The 24,583-nt window shown below is 37.7% G+C and overlaps 1 protein-coding gene across 2 annotated transcripts in view; it reads right to left on the minus strand.

The window, feature by feature from the left end:
- Window positions 1-24,583, minus strand: part of CCNB3 (cyclin B3) — an 82,607-nt gene that overhangs the window by 5,872 nt on the left and 52,152 nt on the right. For both annotated transcript variants that reach the window (XM_066356414.1, XM_066356413.1), the window contains 5 exons: window positions 20,423-20,547; window positions 15,438-16,305; window positions 14,360-14,458; window positions 13,048-13,140; window positions 2,954-3,091 (listed from right to left, as the gene is read on the minus strand). In XM_066356414.1, coding sequence (XP_066212511.1) covers window positions 2,954-3,091; window positions 13,048-13,140; window positions 14,360-14,458; window positions 15,438-16,305; window positions 20,423-20,547 — 1,323 coding nt within the window. The remainder of the gene's footprint in view (window positions 1-2,953; window positions 3,092-13,047; window positions 13,141-14,359; window positions 14,459-15,437; window positions 16,306-20,422; window positions 20,548-24,583) is intronic.

Here is a 24,583-nt window from a genome sequence, read left to right on the forward strand (position 1 = left end):
AATAACATTTCATGGAATAAACCTTCAAGTTAACTCTGAGAGCCAGCTTCTGGTTGATTTGAGTGGCCCATCTAAAAAAAATATCAGAGACAAGAGAGATCTGCCTCAAACCTGCACCATTCAAAAAAGGATGGATTCTCAGTGTTAGAAGCACATAATATGGCATAAGGACTGGGAATAGTGATCTCTCTTCTAATGGGTGAGAGACAGGAATGGACAATCTAAGGCCTGCTCTGGGAGAAGGGAACATAAAAGACCATGAAAAGGTGAATGAGAGATGAAAAAAATAGTGTAAATAAATAAGGGTATTTGGGAGTGGGCACTGCTGAGGTAGCAGTTGGTGAAAGAGAGGCACGCAAGCACAGAGGGAGTCTAAGCCGAGACTGAGAACTACAGGGGGTGGGAGGATGTGAATGGAGGCTATACTGAGAAGATCCAGGCCAATCCACAGGTGAGAAGAAAACCTGAATGGGAGTACCTTCCCATATCCTGCCCTCTGCAGACTAAACCTCAGACTGGGGGAGAGGACTGGAAGGCAGAAAGACTAGTGAGTTTTTTTTCCCTAGATACACGCATATGTCCACCCCAGTCTTCTTCCAAAACTTTTCTCTGTCTCGCAATTTTCAGAACATAAATTGAATAAACTCTGGCTTTTCAGACAGGAAATTGAGGCCCAGAGAGAAGTAATTTGCTCAAGTTCACACAGCAACCTAGTGGTAAAACCAGGACAAGAAACTTTCCCTTCATTGCTCTACCCACCCTTGGCGCCTTCCTTTCTTCTCTTCTCATACCATCTCCACACTCTCTTTGCAAAAATATTTCTGTACTTATCAATTCTGTAAAGGGAAGACCCCCCTTCTCCAAAAAAAATTAGTGGGGGCTCTTTGTCTTGGCAACCAAAAGAGGCAAGCTTCTGGTTCCAAGACTTGCTGAGAAGTGCCTCCCCTTACTCTTCTCCATCCTGCTCTTTAGGGACCACAGCTGCTTTTTTAACCCCCTTTAGTCTGATGCATAAAATACTTGCTCAAACCATAAAAAAAATGGCCTTAGGTAGGAAAAGGGAGAGGAGGGACAGAGAGAGGGAAAAAGACAGAGGAAGGGGCAACAAGGGAGAGAATCAGGGACTTAATGAGTGACCAGTGGAGAAAATGAGCCAGAATAAAGTAGTAAGGGAGGGGAGCAAGGGAAAGCATGGGGGTAAAAGGAGGAGAGAGAGGAAGAAAGAGAAAAAGGAGGCTAGGGAGCAAGGGAGGTAAGAACAATGGAAGGGAGCAAGTAAGAATGGGTGGGAGGGAGTGAGCAAGGAAGCAAGCAAAACAGGGAGCAGAGAGGAAACATGGAGGAGGGAGAGCAAGGGGACCAGAGAGCAAGTGGGTAGGAAAGAAAGTGAGTCAGAGGGAAACAATGAGGGACAGTGCAAGGGAGGGAGGGAGAGAAGGAGAAAGAGAGAGGTAGCAAGGGAAGGAGCCTAGACAGTATGTATGGAAGGTAAGGAAGGAAGGAACAAGAAAGGAGGGCAGAGAAGGAATTAGCAGAAAAGTGGGAAGAAGGGAGGGATGGAGGAAGCCAAGGAGGAGGAGGGAGCAAGGCACAAGAGAAGGAAGGTGGGGGAGAAAGGGACCAGCAAGAGAGAGAAGGAGAGAGGATGGGATGGAGGTGAGAGAGTTAGCAAAGGAAGGGAAGAGAAAGAAAGGGAGGAGGGAGGAAGACTGAGTGAAGGAAGGGTGTGAGGGTGGGAAGGTGGCAGAAGGGAGACATGGGAGTAAAAGATGTAACAAAGGTGGGAGGAAGGAAACCAGTGAGTGAAGGAGGAATGGAGCAGAGAATGGTACAAAGGAGCAAAGGAGCAGGTAAAGAAGTGAGCAAGAGAGGGAACCAGAAAAAAATGGGAAAAGCCATAGAGGGAGCGAGCCCAGTACGGACTGAGTGAACACACAAAGTAGAGATAGAGGAATCGAGGAATGGATTTAGAGAAGGCTGAAGAAAGACTGCCACAGAGTGAGGGCATAAGTGAAGTGAGGGTGTAAGTTGATGGAGGGCAGAAGTGAAGTGAGGGTAAGGACAGCAAAAGAGGGAGTAAGAGAAGGAGGAAAGGACCAAAGGAGGAAGTGTTGGACTTAGGGAAGGAGGTACTGCCAGATGTTGGTAGGAGTAAGGCAGCAAAGGAGGGAGGAAGGCAGGAAGCAAGTTAGGGATAGAACTGGGAAGACAGGGAAACAGCAGAGGCACACAAAAACAAGCCCACAGTTATAAAGTTCTTTGAACTCAGTACAAATGGCTATTATATTACCTCTCTGCTCCCAAACCCTAAGGTTTCATACAACTAGCCTATCCAAAGGAAAAATGGGAGTTAAACAAGATCATTTAGCATATAAAGAAGAGGAAAGAATCAGAGAAATTAGATGGATTATGGTTATGAAAGAAAACCAGGTTACTTGCTTTTATAGTACAATAAAACAAACAAACAAAAACAAAACAAAACAAAAAACACTACTCCACCTGGACTCAGTAGCAGGCCATTCTATCTTAAATGTCTCCAGTATCCAGATTTGGAAAGTCTTTCTTATACACACAGTTCAAAACTCCACTAGATGGAGATAGGAGTTGGTGGAAGAAGAAAAGGGCAGGGAGCAGAGAACCATGGACCAAAACAAAGCTTTAAAAAGAACAACCCATTTAATTAGGCACATGCCCACATACACATATCTTAGAGAAAATGGGAGAACCTTGCTGATGTCAGAAAATAGATATAACGATTGCCATCCAACAATAACTTTCTGCTAGGAAGACAGACAAATAATTAGCAGGAAAAATTATTTGTGTAGAGACACAGGTACAAATATATGCAAATATGTGCATGTGTGTATACATGTACATAGACATAGGTACATATGTGACTTAGTTTGAAATCTGATTGAATAGTTCTCTACAGGTCCTATGGATTTGGACTTACCTGAAATTTTGCTGCAATCAGAAAAGCACTGGACCCAAGGAGTTGTAGCTTGTCTTTCTTACATATTACCTTCATAAGGTAATGATCCACCAGCTTCATTGCTAAGTAGAGTGTCTCATGATTCATCTGAAAGGTAATCTGGAAGAATACACAAACAGGGCAAAATTCTGCATATCATCCAGCTCTAAAATCACATCTAGATAAATCTAACTACCTGGTTTTGGCATTGCGAACAGTAGAGCTAACAAACCTGGCTAGCTGAGATTCTGCTATGAATGCGGGAACTATGTAGGTGCCTAACTATAACTCCTGTGTCTTTACAACCCTAGTATATTTATTCTTACATATTGACAGGTAACCAGTCTTACAAACCAGAGAGTCTCTGCCTTCTCTGTAAACACTCTTAGAGTGAACACACCCTCTCCCCTTGTTCTCTGTAAAATACTTAAGATTCTTGCTTTCCCTATTTGCTATGACTTTATATAGTAAATTTCCAAAAGAGATCATATTTATTTAGCTCCGAATAACAGAAAATTATTTGTTTATTCATCTATTACTATCTCTTCCCAACTAGCTATGGTATTAGAATGTACACATTGGTATCAAGAACCAATAGCACAATTTGGAAGTGAGCTGAGGGGCTGAAGAAGCCAGCATGAGATGAAACTATTAGTAGTAGTATAATCCTCCTTCCCTTCTTTTATTTATCCTTGTCTTACCTCCACCAATTCCAAGAAACAATCTCCTGTAAAAGTAGTATCAGAGTTAGTGCTGATCTATATAGCATATTTGTGAAAATTAGAGAAAAAGGGAAGATGTCAGAGTAATGGTGCTGTGAGAGATACTCTTGATCTCTCCCCTTGAAATTTTAATGTACTAAACAACTATAACGCAGCAAAAAACCCCAGCTGGGCTCACAGGTGAACCTGAAGCATCTGTGCACCGAATGGACTAAAGGTGGGATGGGGTAAAAGGGGGAAAGGAAGATAAAATGCATCTGCAGTGGACTTTGGAGAGGGGAGGAGACAAACCTGGAGTGACTGGGTTATTTTTTTCTCTGATGGACTATGGGGAGGAGGGAAGCTCGGGCTCTATGGATTTTGTCTGAAGGGTAGAAAGAGCGAAACTCAGAGTGACTGGGTCTCCTTCTGCCAGGAGGAGTGGTGACATAGAGGGGCAGAGGAAGAGATAAAACAAAGTAGCCAGAGTGTGGGGTCATGGCCAGAGTTCCCACAGTCTGCTTTCAGCCCGCATTTGGCAGAAACAAAGAAAACTACAGTGCAGCCCCCCAGCCTCCCAGATTCTGTCTCCCTCATCTTGCAGTACTGAGAGTGGCTGGCAGAGACAAGCCCCACGGCTAGCTCTCCAGAGCCACTATCACCTGAAGAACAGAAGTGCTCCATGGCTAGTCCCCAGGTTTGTTGAGACATGGAAAGGAGTGCCCAGAAGCCTGAGATCACCATTGTTAGAGCCAAAAAGCTGAAGCTGTAAAGCCAAAGCAGTGAGGCTGAAGATATAAAGCCCTCACAACACGTCCCACCTACCAACCCGACTGCAGCCCCTCCTACATTCGTGTCAGCAACATCTCAGAGGACAGACAGCACAGGAACCTCACAAAGCTAAAAGTAATAATACAGTGACACCTACTGGAAGAAACCTCTAAAAATCAACATATATTTTTCCTTTTCCCCCCATTTTTCCCCTTTTTTCTTCTTATTGATTTTTTCTTTTTCATTTTTGAATTTTGTTTCTCTTAAATATTTATATTTTTATTCTTTTCCTATGGGTGTTTTGTTTTTGATATTTTTGTTAGCTTTCAATCTTTTTTCCTGCAGTTTTTCATCTTTACTTGTCATAATTTCTAAATTTTTACATTTTTATTATATTTTATTAATTTTTCCCCAAATTTTTTAGTTATTTTTTTTCTTAGGGTTCTTAACAATACCACTATCAAATGCCATCAAAGATGTAGAAGCCAAATACCATAGCTACACAAAACACAGACCTATTTCAGAAAGAAAATGAAAAATCTCCAGGAAAAAAAAAATCTCAATCACATGGAAACCTTGAAGTTAAATGACAAATAATTCAAAATTAAAGTTCTAAAAATACTCAATGAGATGTAAGAAGACACCAATAGGCAACTTAATGAGATGAGAAAAAAAATTAATGAACAAAACAAATATCTCACCAAGGAGATTGAAACTTTAAAAACAGAAATGAAGAACTTAATACGTGAAGACTCGGGTACCAAGTTTAGCTAATAGAACAAGTGAGATAGAGGAAAGAATGAGTGACCTCAAAGACAGGCAACTAGAGATTCTACAGAGAAAAGAGGAAAGAGAGACACAAATAGAAAGAAATTGAGAGAGCTCTACAATAATTGTCTGACTCCATCAGAAAGAGCAATACAAGAAGAATGGGTATATGAGAAGAAGACAAGAGGGAGAAGAAAATGGAGAGCCTATTCAAAGAAATAATTGATGAGAATGTCCCAAACCTATCGAAAGAGTTAGAGCCTCGAATCTAAAAATCAAACAGAACTCTGAGTTACCACAACGCCAAAAGACCTACTCCAAGGTACATCCTAATAAAATTGTCAAAAATCAATGACAAAAAAGAATCCTCAAGGAAGCTAGGTGAAAGAAGAACATAACATATAAAAGAAAGCTCATTAGCTTATCATCAGACTTCTCGCAGAAACTCTACAAGCCAGAAGAGAGTGTACCCCAACATTTAAAGTACTGAAAGAGAGGAACTACCAGTCAAGAATACTATATCCATCAAAGTTATTCTTCAAATATGAAAGAGAAATAAAAATGTTTACAGACATATCGAAGCTAAGGGAATTTATCACCAGAAAACACCCACTGCAGGAAACACTCAAGGGGGTTATTTGATCAGACTCAAATAAAACAAATAAAAACTACGAGTAAAAGTTCCAACAAAGTCACAGTAAAAACAAGGATAATCTGTAACAACAATAACATAAAAAGGGAGAGGATAAAGATCTTGCAGTAGCAAAGGAGGATGCAGTGCAGAAGCACCCATAAGTCAAAGGACTCTTGTAAATATGAACATATTTTTATTAACCTAATGATAACCACCCATGAAAAAGCCACTACTAAAACACACAGCTAAAAAAGAAGAAACAGAGAAAAGAAATATGGAATACCATCAAACAAATACAACTGACAGAAACACAAAACAGAAGAACAAACAAGACACAGAGCTACCAGAAAACAAAACATAAAATGACTATAGGAAATCCTCAAGTGTCAATAATTACCCTAAATGTAAATGAACTGAACTCACCAATAAAGGGGCACAGAGTAGCATATTGGATGAAAAAGCAAAATCTGAATGTATTGTGCATTCAAAAGACACATCTAAGCTGCAAGGACAAAAGCAGACTCAAAGAGAAAGATTGGCAAATGATACCCAAAGAAAAGCAGGTGCAGCCAAACTCATATCTGACAATGCTGACTTTAAGTCAACAAAAGTAACCAGTGACAAAGATGGACATTTCATAACGATAAAGGGGACATTGTATGAAGAAAACATAACATTTCTTAATATATAATATATGCACTGAACCAGGGAGAATCAAAATATATTAGACTTCTACTAACTGATCTAAAAATAGAAGCAAATAAAAACACAATCATACTTAGAGATCTCAATACACCAATGATGGCTTTAGACAAATCATTCAAACAGGAAATCAATACAGAAATCTCAGCCTTAAACAACACTTTGGACCAAATGGACATAACAGACATGTATAAAACATTTCATCCCAAAATGTCAGATTATACATTCTTCTCCAGTGTACACAGAATACTCTCAGGAATAGACCATATGTTGTGCCACAAAACATCAACAAAATCAGAAAGTTTGGAATTATAGCAAGCATATTTTATATTTATAAGGCTTTAAAATTAGAATTCAACTGTAAAAAGGAAGTTAAGAAATGCACAAAAATGTGGAAATTAATCAACATACTTCCAAAAAATGACTGAGGCAAAGAAGAAATAAAAACAAAGATCAAAAGATACATACAGACAAATGAAAATGACAACACAACATATCAAAACTTCTGGAGAGCAGTGAAAGCTGTAATAGGAAGGAAGTTTCTATAATTACAGGCTTATATAAAAAAAAAAACCAAGAGAGATACCAAATAAATAACCCAATATCACACCTTAAGGAACTAGAAAAAGAACAAAGGCAACGCAAAGTCAGCAGAAGAAAGAAAATAGTAAAAATCAGAGCACAACTAAATGAAATAGACAAAAACAGCTATAGAAAAACTTAATATAACAAAGATCTGTTTATTTGAAAACATCAATAAAATCGATAAACCACAGGCTAGACTCACTAAGGAAAAAAGAGGAAGGACTCATATACACAAAATCTAAAATGAAAGTGGAGAAATTACTACAGATATTATAGATATAATAGAAAAATATTATGAAAGATAATATGCCACCAAATTCAACAACCTAGAGGAAATGAATAAATTGCTAGAACTATACAATCTTCTTAGACTGGGTCACAAAGAAGTGGAAAACCTAAATAGACCTATAAACAGGGAGGAAATAGAAACAACTATCAAAAACCTCCCCCAAAACCAAAGTCCAGGACCAAATGGCTACATCAGTAAATTCTACCATATATTCAAAGAAGATTTGATATTTATCTTTCTCAAAATCTTCTAAAAAACAGAAGAAGCAATACTCCCTAACACATTTTAGGAGGCCAAAATAACTCTCATATCAAAACCTGGCACCTGACCTGTGGTGGCGCAGTGGATAAAGCGTTGACCTGGAAATGCTGAGGTTGCCGGTTCGAAACCCTGAGCTTGCCTGGTCAAGGCACATATGGGAGTTGATGCTTCCAGCTCCTCCCCCCCTTCTGTCTCTCCTCTGTCTCTCCCTCTCCTCTCTAAAATGAATAAAAAAAAAAAGAAAAGAAAAGAAAGTATCAAAACCTGGCAAGGACAACACAAAAATAGAAAACTACAGACCAATATCTCTAATAAATACAGATGCAACAATCCTAAACAAAATATTATACTAGCAAACCAACTACACTAACACATTAAAAAAGTAATACATCATGATCAAGTGGGATTCATTCTAGGAACACGAGGATGGTTCAACATAAAAATCAATAAATGTAACACACCTGACCAACAAAAGAAAGAACAAAATTCATATGATCCTATCAATAGATGAAGAAAAGGCATTTGATAAGATACAACATCCCTTTATGTTTAAAACACTCAAGAAAATCGGAATAGATGAAGGTACCTCAATATAATAAAGGCCATATGTGACAAACCATCAGCAAATATCATACTAAGTGATGAAAAAATGAAGGCTTTTCCTTAAAATCAGGAACAAGACAAGGCTACCCACTTTCTCACTCTTATTCAACATAGTTCTGGAAGTTTTAGCCAGAGTGATCAGGCCAGAGAAAGAAATAAAAGGCATCCGTATCAGTAAAGAAGAAGTAAAGGTATCACTTCTTGTAGCTGACTTCATGCTGTATATAGAAAACCCCAAAGACTCCATCAAAAAACGATTACAAACAATAAACCAATACAGTAATTTGAAGGATACAAAATCAATATACATGTCACTGCTTTCCTATATGCCAAATATGAAACATTGGAAAATGAACTCAAAAAAGAATTTCTTTTACAATTGCAATAAAAAATAAAATAAAATACCTACGAATAAACTTAACAAAGGATACGAAGGACCTATATACTGAAAACTACAAAACATTATTAAAAAAAATTAAAAGAGACACAACGAAATGGGAAAATATTCCAAGTTCATAGATTGGAAGAATCAACATAGTTAAAATGGCCGTATTACTCAAAGCAATATACAAATATAATGCAATGTCCATCAAAATCCCAATGTCATTTTTTAAAGAAATAGAAAAAAAAATTACCAGGTTTGTATGGAACCATAAAGAAACCTGAATAGCCTGACCAGGTGGTGGTACAGTGGATAGAGCATCAGACTGCGATGCAGAGGACCCAGGTTCGAAACCCTGAGGTCACTGGCTTGGGTGCAGGGTTGCTGGCTTGAGCCTAAAGGTTGCTGACTTGAGACCAAGGTCGCTGGCTTCAGCAAGGGGTCACTCGCTCTGCTGTAGCCCCCTGGTCAAGGCACATATGAGAAAGCAACTAATAAACAACTAAGGAGCTGCAACAAAGAATTGATGCTTCTCATCTTTCTCCCTTCCTGTCTGTCTGTCCCTGTCACAAAAAAAAAACAAAACAGAAAACAAAAACTGAATAGCCAAAGCAATCCAGAAGAGAAAGAATGAAGCTGAAGGTATCATACTACCTGATGTCAAATTATACTCTAGAGTCATAATAATCAAAAGAGCATGATAGTGGCAGAAAAATAGACATATGGACCAAGGGAACAGAATTGAGATCTCAGAAATAAAACCACATATATATGGACAAATCGTCTTCAACAAAGGAGTCAAAAACTCACAATGGAGAGAGAGAAAAAAAGCCTCTTCAATATATGATGCTTGGAAAATTGGAAAGCCACATTCAGAAGAATGAAACTTTACTACAGTTTTGTCCCCTGAAAAAAATTAATTCAAAATGGATCAAAGGAGTAAATATAATACCTGAAACTATAAATCACATAGAAAAAACACATAGGTACTAAGCTCATGGACCTTGGCCGTAGAGCACAATTTATGAATACATGAAAAGATGCTCATTGTCACTAGCTATTCAATAAATGCAAATCAAAACTACAATGAGATACCACCTCACACCTGTTAGATTAGCTATTATTGACAAGACAGGTAATAGCAAATGTTGGAGAGGCTGTGGAGAAAAAGGAACCCTCATTCACTGCTGGTGGGAATGCAAATAAGTACAACCATTATGGAAGAAAGTATGGTGGTTCCTCAAAAAATTTAGAATAGAACTACCATATGACCCAGCAATCTCTCTACTGGGTATCTACCCCCAAAACTTGAAAACACTGGTACATAAAAACACATGCACCCCCATGTTCATCGCAGCATTATTCACAGTGACCAAGACATGGAAACAACCAAAATGTCCCTCGATAGATGACTGGATAAAGAAGTTGTGGTACATATATATTGTACAATGGAATACTACTCAGCCATAAGAAATGATGACATAGTGACACTTACAACAAAATGGATGGAACTTGAGAACATTATACTGAGTGAAATAAGGAAATCAGAAAGAGCTAAGAAGTGTATAATTTCACACATAGGTGGGATATAAAACTGAGGCTCATGAACATAGAAAAAAGTGAATTGGTTGGTTACTGGGGAAAGGGGATGTGTGGGAGAAATATGTGGGAAGGTTGGGGAATCTTTGTAAAGAGGGAAAAATAAAAAGTGACAGAAAATGATTTGATTTTGGGTGATGGGTACACAACATAATCAACAGTTCAAATGCTATAGAAATGTTTACCTGAAACCTATGTACTTGATCAATGTCACCATGTTGAATTTTAATTTTCTAAATAAAATTTAAAAATGAAAAAAAGACACACACGGATAAGTCCATGTAAAAGTGATGAAATTTAAATAAGGCCTGTGAACCTTATTTTCTTTATAAACATTTGTTTTACATTTTATTTGTTCATTTTTATTTTATTTTATTTTTTTTTTGTACTTTTCTGAAGCTGGAAACGGGGAGAGAGTCAGACAGACTCCTGCATGCGCCTGACCGGGATCCACCCGGCACGCCCACCAGGGGCGACGCTCTGCCCCTCCGGGGCGTCGCTCTGCCGCGACCAGAGCCACTCTAGCGCCTGGGGCAGAGGCCAAAGAGCCATCCCCAGCGCCCAGGCCATCCTTGCTCCAATGGAGCCTTGGCTGCAGGAGGGGAAGAGAGAGACAGAGAGGAAGGCGCGGCGGAGGGGTGGAGAAGTAAATGGGCGCTTCTCCTATGTGCCCTGGCCGGAAATCGAACCCGGGTCCCCCGCATGCCAGGCCGACGCTCTACCGCTGAGCCAACCGGCCAGGGCCTATTTGTTCATTTTTAGAAAGAGGAGAGAGAGAGAAGGGGGAGGAGGAACAGGAAGCATCAACTCCCATATGTGCCTTGACCAGGCGAGCCCAGGGTTTTGTACCAGTGACCTCAGCATTCCAGGCGGACACTTTATCTACTAGGCCACCACAGGTCAGGCTTTTGTGGACCTTAATTGTGACACTGTATTCCATTTGTGCAAAATGTTATAATTGGGAGAAGGGTAAAGGGTATGCAGGACCTCTCTATACTATTTTTTCAAGTTATTATAAATACATTATTTCAAAACAAATGTTAAAATTTCATGGAACCATACACCAAAATAGTAACTTTGATTCTCTATCAAATGGTGTACATTAGCATCACTTGCAGAGTTTCATATATGTGTGCCTGGGTCAAATCCCCATGATCCTGTTTTGCTAAGTCTGGAATGTTACCTGGACATCTGAAATTCTGTCATTTGTGTACTAAAGATGTATCCTTAGTGAATAACCACCACTTTAAAATTGTGTGTGTGTGTGTGTGTGTGTGTGGGCGGTGATAATATACACATACATTAACAGTGGTTGTGGGATTATAGATTATATTTCTTACTTTGCTATAATAAATGTGAATTTTTGTGCAATAAAAATAACAAAAGCTTTAAAAAAAAAGACTCAATTCATCATTCCAGCTGGTAGAGATATTTTATTTCTGTTATCCATTTATTCTCTATCCCTACTCCCAATTTCAACTACTTGTGAATTTGATGAGAAAACCTCTCTGTTTTCTGTTTACATCTACATCACTACTAAAAATGTTGATCAGAACAAAGTCTGCTATCTGTCCACTAGAAATCTTGTTCTAGCCTGTTAATAATTAACAATCTTTGAGATCAATTTTATTTATTTAAAATCTCTCAAGATTCTACTCCCATCTAATTTGCTACTCTTCATCATTTCCATGAGAGGCATTTTCATGCTTTGCTGATGTCCAAACCTACCACTTTTCCCTAATCTGTCACTCCAAAGTGAGCCTAAACCAGTTCTCTGGCACTTAAACAGTAATACCTTTTCTTTCCTATTATATCTTAACACCCTGTTGGGCATGGACTATACCTTACATATTTCCATGCAAATCCCATAGTACTTTATTCCATTCCATTCATTCCACAAATATTTATTAATACCTTACTATGTGCCAGGTACTATTCTGGGCTATCCCACCTTAGTGTGAACTGATAATTTAAGTATTCATAGTAGTATCCCTTCAACAACCAACCCTGGACAAACAGCTACCTGCCATGTTTGGTACTACATTGTTCTTCCTATTACCCCTCCCACTCAAACCTGAAAGACTTCATCACTGACCCCTATCCAAATCACTAGATATACTTTTATAAGATTTTAAGAAGGATGAAACTACCGTACTATCATTGTTTTTTTCTAGAAATAATCTCTCCTTCCATTTGATTCTCACAGTATCTTATTTATAACATTCTTTTAGTACTTAGTGTATTCTACTTTGTATTGTACTTATTTGTCTGCATTTCTTTTTTTTTTTTTTTTACAGAGACAGAGAGAGTCAGAGAGAAGGATAGATAGGAACAGACAGAACAGAGAGAGAGGAGAAGCATCAATCATCAGTTTTTCGTTGCGACACCTTAGTTGTTCATTGATTGCTCTCTCATATGTGCCTTGACCGTGGGGCTACAGCAGACCGAGTAACCCCTTGCTCGAGCCAGCGACCTTGGGTCCAAGCTGGTGAGCTTTGCTCAAACCAAATGAGCCTGCGCTCAAGCTGGCGACCTTGGGGTCTCAAACCTGGGTCCTCCGCAACCCAGTCTGACGCTCTATCCACTGTGCCACCACCCAGTCAGGCTTGTCTGCATTTCTTATCTTGACCCCTAGATCACAAGCTTCCCAAGGGCAGGAACCATGTCTTATTCAGCTCTCTAGAACCAGTAAATTTTTACCATGTTTGGAATCTGACAATGCTTAATGAATAATTGATAAACAGAATAGCAACTCCTTAAAGCAGGAGTTTCCAGGCTCACCTGCACATCCACCAACCAGTTCACAAGAATGGCCCTCATGTTACTGCTGATGTCAGTCTGCCTGTCGATGTATTTTTTAAGTATAAACTTTTCCTGGTGACAGTAAGGAAAAAATATTAATAAACTCTTCTTGTAGTTCAAATATTTTAACTTAAAAAATATTTGCAACTAATATCTCAAAAAATATTGTTAACATAATTAACTTCCTCACGATTTAACTCATTCTCAACTGGTATCTGATAGGGGCAGATCAAAGTATCCTTTTCCAGACAAGTTCCAGCTATCCTTGGGAAACAAATACACATGATATTCAAGTGTCAGGGTGGATACAGAGCAGTCACTGAGGGAATATGGGCAGGAACACACCTATGACTATATATGAATACCAAAAAGTTTCTGCCCCCTTTTTTTGCAATTCAACCTAAAAGTACAATACCATGCTATGTAGAGCAATGTTTCTTAAACTTTAACATGCATATGTACCAGCTGGGGATCCTTAAAATCCACATTCTAATTTAGAAGGTGTGGTGTGGGCCTACGTTTTTGCATTTCTAACAAAATCCCAAGTAAAACCTATACTGCTGAGCTAAGGGCTAAACTACTGGTATAGCAAAGTTTTTTCTTACTTCCTCTAAGGTATACTAGGAAAAAAGTGGACTCTGGAGTCAGTTATTCAAACACTGTTTCACTAGAGAGAAAATGAGATATTTATCCTCCCAGTTACACATAGCCTATAAAATTATAGTTGGCAGATAATATTGGTCCCATCTGTTCTGTTGAAAAAAGACAGGGGGAAAAAAACTTGGAATTGATGAATATTAGTAGTAAAGAAGATTGGCAGATTTCAAAGAAGGAAGAAAACTTTACCATATTGGAGAAGTGAAACAAAGAGTGTGATTTTATATATGATGCCAGAAACTTGCATAGAAAAGGAAAAAGGTCTCTAAGAGTAGTTACTTAGAAATAAACTACTTGACCATTTCTGTGTCTGAGACTGTCTTCTCAGCAATTAGAGGTACAGGCTTATGTTCTTCTAGGTGACTAGACTTTAGTCCATATCCCAGTTCTAACATACTACTTGTGTGACTATGAACAGTTTACCTCATGTATAAAGAGAAGATGATAATACTTACCATCTTGCGAGAATTAAACAAGATAATGTCTATAAAACGTTTAGCACAATGTCTAACTCATACAAAGCTAGCAGTAGATGTCAATTGTTGATCCCCTTTTAACTTGCATTTGAAGGATGAAGTGATGAGGAAATGAGAACTAGATACCATTGCCCTCCCTCCACCAGCCTTCTACACACCTCTCTCTCCTTCATGTATCTGAAGATATCCTTGACATATATTGAGTTGCAAAGTATATCATTGTGGTTTGTGTCAATATCCTTCAGTGGGATTGTCTGCTAGGAAATCACCAAAAAGACATATTAGGAAGAGAAACATTCTAAGTAAGGCTTAGCACATACACATAATGAATGACTCCTTTTTTCCCCACTGTCATCTTCTGCTAAGGTTACTCAAGACTCATATATCCTCCCAGTCCATAACAGAGCACCCCTGAACTCTGCAATCTTCATACTACTGAGTGACTAAAACTGCTTAGTCCTCCTTGTATGTACCCACTGTACCCTAGGAACCAGGCACCATTTTTACAGATAAGCTGAAGACTCTTCAACAAAGACAATCTTATTTTACTATTTTGACTTCTGCCATCTGTCCTCTTAGGTTTCTTGTTGTGCCCCAATGCTTTGATCTGACACTATTCATCTTCTTGGTTGCCTTTTCTTCCCTTCTATACCTTTATTCAGGTTGTTTTACCTACAAGAAGGGCATTTCTCCTCCTACTTGCCAAATCTCATCCCTTCATTCTTTCAATTTACAACTTAAAGACCATCTTCCTTGGAAGATGCCTCTGTGAACTTCATACATCATTGACTGAAGCCAACTCAAATGCAGATCTCAATTACTAAGAAAAGCAATTTTTTTGAAATAAGTAAACATTACTGCAAAGTCTATAAATACAAGGATGGGGAAAAGTAGGTTTATTGCACCATCGTAACCTTCTTTTGAGTTAATACTTTAATAATCATAACCTGCATGTCTTTTTTATATAAACTGTAAACCTACTTTTGGCCACCCTTGTATATATAGTATTCCAGGCCCTCGTGAGTATTCCTGGAATAAATACTTTCTAATTGCTTGGGTGAATTTCTATGCTAGTCAGGAAGTCAAGATTCTATAAGGCAAACTTGATTTATAATAGCTTATAATATACAGCTAAATTTCGTTGCTTAACAAAAAGAATACATATATATCTTTGCTAGCAGCTACCTCCAGGACAACAAAGAACATTTCATCTAATTTAAGAAGGGAGCAGAATACCTCCTTCCGTAATCTCTTGCTCCAAGGTGAGAAAGGTTTATTGGAACTGGATTCACAAGCACTGGACTTCTTTGTGGTATTAAACTTGTTCACATTGGACATGGTGCCAGAGCTAGACATGCCTATTCCAGATTCAAGGGCAGTGCTGACCACATACGGGCTGGTCTCAACTTGGAGGATTGAGTCATCTTTAAGAAAGGTGTCTTCGTCGTTGGTGGGATTATCTTGCAAGGCCAATGGCTCCTCAAAGGATAACTCCTTCTCAGTGGTAGGTTTCTCATTCAAGGAGAACAGCTTTAAATGCAATGCCTCATTGAACAATGGTTCCTTAGTGAGTGACTTCTCTTTGGAGGTGACCTTCTGACATATTAGTGGCTTCTTCTTAGCCTCAGTATTAGGCTTCCTCCTAAAGTTCACTGGTTCCATAAAGAAGGAATCATTTTCAACGTTAATGTCCAACAAGGTCAACTCTTCCCTACAGTTGGAATGTTTCCCCTGACATGTACACATCCTCTGAAAGAATAATTTTCTCTTGGTTATGGCTGTCTCCTCAGTTTTATGCTTTGGCCTATGAGTCACTGGCTCTAAATAAATATCAAAGTTAGTCTCCTCCAGCAAGGTCAGTGGCTTCTCGACTATAGCTACCTTATACTCATTTCTGCACTTCTTAAAAGATAATGGTCTCTTGATGGGCAATGTGTTCCCAGTAGTGGGTTTCACTTTTAATACTGATGGCTTTTTAAAAAGAGATGCTTCCTCAGTAGTGGGTATTTTGGAGATGATAGATCTCTTCAGAATGATAGGTTTCTTCATAATATGTGTTACCACGGTAGGTGAAACTGCTGCTGATGAGGGTTCCAGCTCATACCTATAAAGACAACAGTGTCAGAATAAGAAAAATGTAGTTCTTAGAATCCTTACCTTTCTCTTATTTTCTTGCTATACTTACTAAAGATATGGAAGAGAAAGGGGCTTCAACTCCAAGAGACAGATTAGAGTATAAAAATCAATGAGTATCAAACTAAAAAGCTTCTGCACAGCAAAAGAAACTGACAAAACAAATAGGCAGTCAACTAAATGGGAGCTCTTTGCAGACAACAGCTCCAATAAGAGGTTATTATCCAAAATATAGAAAGAACTCACAAAGTTCAACAACAAACAAGCAAACAATCCAATTAAAAAATGGGGAGAGGACCTGAACAGACACTTCTTCCAAGAGGACATACAAATATCCAATAGATATATGAAAAGATGCTTATCTTTACTAGTTATTTGACAAATGCAAATCAAAACTACAATGAGATATCACCTCATACCTCTCAGATTGGCTATTAACAAGACAGGTAATAACAAGTGTTAGAGAGGATGTGGAGAAAAAGGAACTTTCATTCACTGCTTGTGGGAATGCAAATTAGTGCAACCATTGTGGAAGACAGTATGATGGCTCCTCAAAAAATTAAGAATAGAACTACTATATGACCCAGCAATCCCTCTACTGGGTATCTACAAATATTGATCGACTTATGACCTATGTAACTTACGACCATTCGACTTTATGACCACAATCGCTAGCCATGACTGCTCTGCGTCTGGCAGCACAAGCGTTGCCCAGCTGGGCGTACAACAGTGCGGACGAGCTTCTGGCAGCACTACCATCTCAGCACTACCATCTCCATGTGCACCATTTCAACTGTTATCCCAGACTCGGTACAGCAATTTGTGTTTTGTGTGTTGGATATTTTTCATCAAACCCCTTCCCAAGATGTCTATCAAGAGGAAATTGTCTTTGCAAATATTAAACCAGTTGTACTGGTAATGCAGTGTTTTACTTAAACCTGACAAATGTAAAAATAAGAAACAAAATGGTGTAGAGATTATACAAATGGCATAAAATGAACAAAGAAAATTATGATATATAGCAATAATAAAAGAAAATTATGATAAAATATGACAAAAAAATTTATAACATCATTTCACAGTACTATACATATAGCCTACTCAACTTATGACCAAATCATGTTATGATCAGTCTGTCAGAACCAATCATGGTCATAAGTCGAGCACTAGCTGTATCTCCCAAAACTTGAAAATATTGGTAGCAAAGACACATGCACACCATGCTCATCACAGCATTATTCACAGTGGCCAAGACATGGAAACAGCCAAAGTGTCTATTGATATAGGATTGGATAAAGAAGACGTACAATATATACTATGGAATACTACTCAGCCAGAAGAAATAATGACATATTGCCATTTACAACAACATGATGGACCTTGAGAATATTATACTGAGTGGAATAAGTAAATCATAAAAAGCTAAGAACTATATGGTTTCACACATTGGTGGGTTATAAAACTGAGATCATGGAAATAGATAAAAGAGAAGTGGTTACCCAGGGAATGAGATTCAGGGAAGGGGTATGGGAGCAGGAGAGTAAAGAAGGACAAATATACAGTGATGGAAAATGATTTGACTTTAGGTAATGGGCACACAATGCAATAAAATGCTATAGAGATGTTTATCTTTAACCTATGTACTCTTAACTAATCAATGTCACCCATTAAATTTAATTTTCTAAATAAAATTTTAAAAGAAAAAAACTTGTAAACAGACAATAGTAGGGTAATTTCCAGAGGGAAAGGGGGTGGGGGCAGATTGAAGAGGGTGAAGGGGAAATCAATTGTGCTGAAAGGAATCTCAACTTGGGGTAGTGAACACACAATACAATTATAAAGACGATGTATTATAGAATTGTACACCTTAACACTGTATCATTTTATTAACCAATGTCACCTCAATTAATTCAATAATTTTTTTAAAAATAAAACTTTTAAAAAATAAATCCCTGTAACCTTGGATTTGGCAATGGTTTCATAGATATGGCACCAAAAGCATAAGCAACAGAAGAAAAAATAAATTGGATTTCTCAAAATTAAAAATGGTTCAATTCACAGAATGGATGGAAATATTTGTAAATCATTTATCTAATCAGGGACTTTTATCTAGAATATGTAAGGAACTCTTACAAACTCAATAATAAAAAGTTCAATAACAAAAATTTTAAAAGAGGACAAAAGATCTGGATATTACTCAAAAGAAGATATGCAAGTGGCCAATAAGCACATGAAATATGCTCAACATCACAGAAATGCATCCTAAACAAGGAGATACTTCTTCACACCCACTAGGATGGCCATAATAATAATTTTAAAAAGAAAATAACAAAGGTTGGCAAGATTGTGGAAAATTGGAAACTCTCATATATTCCTGGTAGGACTGTAAAATAGTAAAACCACTTTGGAATACAAGTTAGCAGTTCCTCAGTGAGTCCAACATAGAATTACCATTTGACCTAGCAATTATATTTCTAGGTATATACACAAAAGAATTGAAAATAGGTGTTCAAACAAAAACTAGTATACAAATGTTCATACCCACTCTATTTAGAATAATCAAAAGGTGGAAATAACCCAAATGATGAATGGACAAACAAAATATGGCATATCCATACAATGGAATATTATTTGGCAATAAAAAGGAATGAAGTACTGATACCTGTTACAACATAACTGAACCTTGAAAATATTATGCTACATGCAAGAATATAGACATATAAGACCACATATTGTATAATTTCATTTATAATAAATGTCTAGAGGAGGCAAATATATGAAGACAGAAAATAGATTAGTCGTTGCCTAGAGCTAGGAAGAATATTCAAATTGAGAGATGACAACTAAAGGTACAGGGTTTCTTCTGGGGTTGATGAAGGTGTTCTAAAATTTATTGTGGTGATGGCTGCATAATTGTGAATATATAAAAGTCATTGAATTATACACTTTAAATGGGTAAATTGAATGGTATGTTTCAGTTAAGCTGCTACAAAAAACTCAGAATAATGTGTGATTATAGTGAGCTCTCAGTAAATGTTAACTATTAGTTCTAGTGTTATTATCAAGGTCCATTCCACTAAACTATGAATGAAAGCAAGAATGTTTATGGCATTTTGAAAGGCTTTCCAGTCAGAATGATGAAAGCAATTCAAAAGGAAATAATGCATGGAATTCATATTAAAATACACATACAAATCCCAGAAATTCCATTTGAGCAAGAAACCAAGTAGGGCTAAATGTTAATCTTCTGGTTTTATTTCTTTTTGCTAAGTAATTAACAAAGTGTCCTGTGGACCTAGCATGTTAATTTTCTGAAGTTCCACAACTCTTTAACCCTTACCCTTTAGAACTCATGATTAGCCCTGCTATAGCTATCCATCTAACCTATTCTATTCTTCCCTGAAGAAGTAATTCCACTGTAATGAAGAATTCCATTTTCCAACTCCATTTTCTAATTCCTCTTCCAATAAAAGTTTTCCTCGGGGTCCATCTGTTTTCCATTCCTAGAAGAGAATACTTATATCTACTTGCAGAATCTATGAACAGTTCCTTGTAACAGCTGGAAAACACATGTTTTTGGCCTAGGGAGACAGTAATCTCCCTCCAGTAACAAGGGACAAACCTCCACTAAAATTTCTAATGGATAAGCAAAATGGCAAGCTATCAACCAGCTGCTGAGAAACCTCTGAAAAGTTAAGTTTCCCTGTACTCTCAAACACAGATTGTTCAAACAGGGACTGAATTACTAAAAGATAGAAAAGATGAGCACAAGATCTTTTGGCAAATTTCCCAATGACAATAACTCTTTCAATAAGTACACACACCACAGTGAAAGAGGGAGAGAAGGATAGAGGGAGAGAGAGGGGGAGAGAGAGGGAGAGAGGGAGGGAGAGAGGGAGAAAAAGAGAGAGAGACTGGTAATACTTTAGCAACCACAACTGGGCCTAACTCAGTAACCAGGATTAATGTGTTAATTATAATGTAGCTCATTAAACATTTTCTCAATGGGCACAAAAGGGAGTCAAAAGGATGTCACACAATCTCCTTTACCATCTAAAAAAATGCCATCTGTGTCCCCTCTTACTTACTTTTTTATATTCATCTCATTGCTTTCGGCCAACCCCAGTGGGTTCCTGTTTATTTTCTTGGAAACATCTTTAACACACTCCTTATTGGCTTCCTTCTTGGACTGGATAGGTTGACTTTGAGAAGCCTACAAAAGCAGAGGGGAGAAAGAAGCAAAGAAATGAAGAAAGCCACATATTACCCAATAGATGGCTTTTATAGTAAAGCCCTGACCCACATCCCCACCCTAGATATTTTGAGTGTTCCAGAAATAATCAAAACATAGCACTGGTATGGGCTAATCACAGCAAAAGCTAGAAGTAGAGTAGAACTAGAAATTATTAGTTAAAAAGCAGCACTAAGTAATTCTAAGCCACATAGGAAGTAGTTCTAATCTCCATGCCAAGCATACTGACTGGCAAATTACCAAAACAATGTTTTTCTAATATCACATTCCACTCTGACCCCAAAAGATGGTCAGGGGGGAAAAGGCAGTATAACTGACTTTGCTGCCTGGGTATACCAAGATCAACTAGGTTTTCAGGGTAGACTTCTGACAAAATACTACCTATAATACATCTATCTCATCTCACTGAGGGGATGTTTAACATGGAGGTCTGGGAAAATTTGCCACAAACTATAATCATGACTAATTCCATTAAACAGGAAGAGAAATCCCAGTTCTATGAATAATGTTAGTAAAGATAAATTAAAAAGGTATACCTTTACACTGAAATAAATAGAACCTAATTATATTCCAAATAATACCATAATTATACTAATGAAAAAAGAAAAACAGAAGAAAATACACAAAACAACTAACTCAAGTAATACATTATTGTATTAGACTATATTCCCTCAACATATATATCCTCAATCAGGATGAGTTTGTAGGGTAACAGGGAATATTGCAAAAAAAATATGGAACTCCTGTTAGTGGGTTTGTTTATTAGTATGGTTTGGACAAAGTAATTTTGAAATCCTTCTAGATGTATTATACTATTGAGTAAATATATTGATGTTCTTGAGAACCAAGATACTTATTGTAGAAGAAGGAAGATACAAATATGGATCAGGAATATAAGAAGGAACCCTGTTTATTGGAATGAGGGCTGTGTAAAATCATAATTTTTAAATATACACATACAAATATATATGTGAGTGTATAGGTATATGTATGTGTATCTGTATGTAAATATATATGTATATATTATGTTTGAGTACATATATGTGTGGATGTTTCTATATACACAGGTATTTCCTAGGTCTGTTTACTGAAAGGGCAGAAAAATCATGACAGCATAGAGAAAAGAAAACTACAGACCAATATCTCTAATGAATACAGTTGCAATAATCCTAAACAAAATATTAACAAATCGAATACAACAACACATTAAAAAATAATACATCATGGCCCTGGCCGGTTGGCTCAGCGGTAGAGCATCGGCCTGGAGTGCAGGGGACCCGGGTTCGATTCCCGGCCAGGGCACATAGGAGAAGCGCCCATTTGCTTCTCCACCCCCCCCCTTCCTCTCTGTCTCTCTCTTCCCCTCCTGCAGCCAAGGCTCCATTGGAGCAAAGATGGCCCGGGCGCTAGGGATGGCTCCTTGGCCTCTGCCCCAGGCGCTGGAGTGGCTCTGGTCGCGACAGAGCGACGCCCTGGAGGGGCAGAGCATCGCCCCCTGGTGGGCAGAGCGTCGCCCCTGATGGGCATGCCGGGTGGATCCCGGTCCAGCTCATGCGGAGTCTGTCTGACTGTCTCTCCCCGTTTCCAGCTTCAGAAAAATACAAAAAAAAAAAAAAATACACATATATATATATATACAGTGATACCTCGGTTCTCGAACATAATTCGTTCCGGGAGAATGGTCGAGAACCAAATTGTTCGAGAACCGAAACAATGAAACCCATAGGAAATAATGGAAACTGGATTAATTTGTTCCAAGCCCCAAAAATATGCCTATTTACTGGTGCTTTCTCACAAATAACGACTTCATTGATGCTGTCACCTGCTAACTCTTTTTCTTTAATGAAAATAAGAAGCAGCTTCTCCATTTCCTCCATTATCTGAGGCCTTTGCTTTGTTAACAATGTAACACCTTTGGCAACATTGGCAGCCTTTATAACAGCTTTATTCTTAAGGAAAGTTGAGATAGTAGATCTTGGCATGCCATACTCAGCAGACAGATCTGAAACACGTGTGCCCTGTTCATATTTGGCAATGATTTCTTTTTTCAGCTCAATCGTTGTTCTCACAGCTTTCCGCTTACCTTTGTCTGCATTACCACTTCTGGCTTTCTTTGGACCCATGTCTAAGGGTTAAATTCAGTGTACAAAGCGTGCACAAAGCGTGAGTCTCTCCACAAAGCGTGAGTCTCACCACAAAGCGTGACTCTCACCACAAAGCGTGACTCTCACCACAAAGCGTGACTCTCTCCACAAAAACGTGATTCTCTCTCTCCACAAAGCGTGACAAAGCGTGACTCACACTGATGACGCAGGCAAGGCGCGCTCGGCCGAATGAACGCCATTCGGCTCAACTCGGCTAATCTCGGACGTTCGAGTTCCAAATATTTGTTCGGATTCCAAGACAAAATTTTCTCGAATTTCCTGGTCGAATACCGATTTGGTCGAAAGTCAAGGCGTTCGAGAACCGAGGTATCACTGTATATATATATATATATATATATATATATATATATATATATATATATATATATATATATATATAATACATCACAATCAAGTGGGATTCATTCCAGTAGCACAAGAATGGTTCAACATACAGAAATTGATCAATGTAACACACCACATCAACAAAACAAAGGACAAAAATCATATGATTCTATCAATTGATGAAGAAAAGGGATTCAATAAGATACAACATCCCTTTATGTTTAAAACACTATCATTAAAATCAGAATTGGAGGAAAGTACCTCAACATATCATAATAAAGGCCATATATGACAAACCATCAGCCAATGTCAAACTAAATAGTGAAAAAATGAAGGTTTTTCCTCTAAATTCAGGAACAAGACAAGGCTGCACACTCTCTCACTCTTATTAAACATAGTTTTGGAAGATTTAGCCAGAGCAATCAGGCAAGAGAAAGAAATAAAAGGCATTCAAATCAGGAAAGAAGTAAAGGCATCACTTTTTGAAGATGACATTATTCTCATTATAGAAAACTCCCAAAACTCCAGCAGAAAGCTATCAGAAACAATAAATCAATAAAGTTACAGGATACGAAATCAATATATAAAAGTCTACTGCTTTCTTATACACCAACAACAAAACTTTGAAAAAGAGCTAAAAAAAACAACTCCTTTTACAATTGCAACAAAATAATAAAATACCTAGGAATAAACTTAACAAAGAATGTGAAGGACCTATATACTGAAAACTACAAAATATTATTGAAAGAAATTTAAAAAGACACAATAAAATGGAAAAATATTTCATGTTCATAGATCATAAGAATCAACAAAATTAAAATGGCCATATTACCCAAAGCAATATACAGATTTAATACAACCCCCATCAAAATTCCAATGTCATTTTTTAAAGAAATCAAACAAAAAAATCACCAGGTTTGTATGGAACCAAAAAAAAAAGAAACCCAAATAGCCAAAACAATCCTGAGGGAAAAGAATGAAACGAGGTATCACACTACCTGACTTCAAGTTATACTATACAGCCATGATCATCAAAACAGCATGGTATTGGCAAAACAACAGACATACAGATCAATGGAACACAATCAACAGCTCAGAAATAAGACTACATATATATGGACAAATAACCTATGACAAAGGGGCCGAAAGAAAAAACATAATGGGGAAAAGAAAGCTTCTTTGGCAAATGGTGCTGGGAAAGTTTGAATGTAACATGTAAAAAAATGAAACTTGACTAGTTTGTCACCCTGAACAAAAATTAATTCAAGATAGAAGAAGACATAGGTACTAACCTCATGGAACTTGTCAGTAGAGAACAATGTATGAATTTGACCCCAAAGGCAAGGGAAGTAAAGGCAACAATAAATGAATGGAACTATATCAAACTAAAAAGCTTCTGCACAGCAAAAGAAACTGACAACAAAATAAATAGGCAGTCAACTAAATAGGAGATGATATTTGCAAACAGCTCTGATAAGGCGTTAATATCCAACATATATCAAGAATTC

Source organism: Saccopteryx leptura, chromosome X (assembly GCF_036850995.1).
Source record: "Saccopteryx leptura isolate mSacLep1 chromosome X, mSacLep1_pri_phased_curated, whole genome shotgun sequence".
NCBI classification, from domain to species: domain Eukaryota; kingdom Metazoa; phylum Chordata; class Mammalia; order Chiroptera; family Emballonuridae; genus Saccopteryx; species Saccopteryx leptura.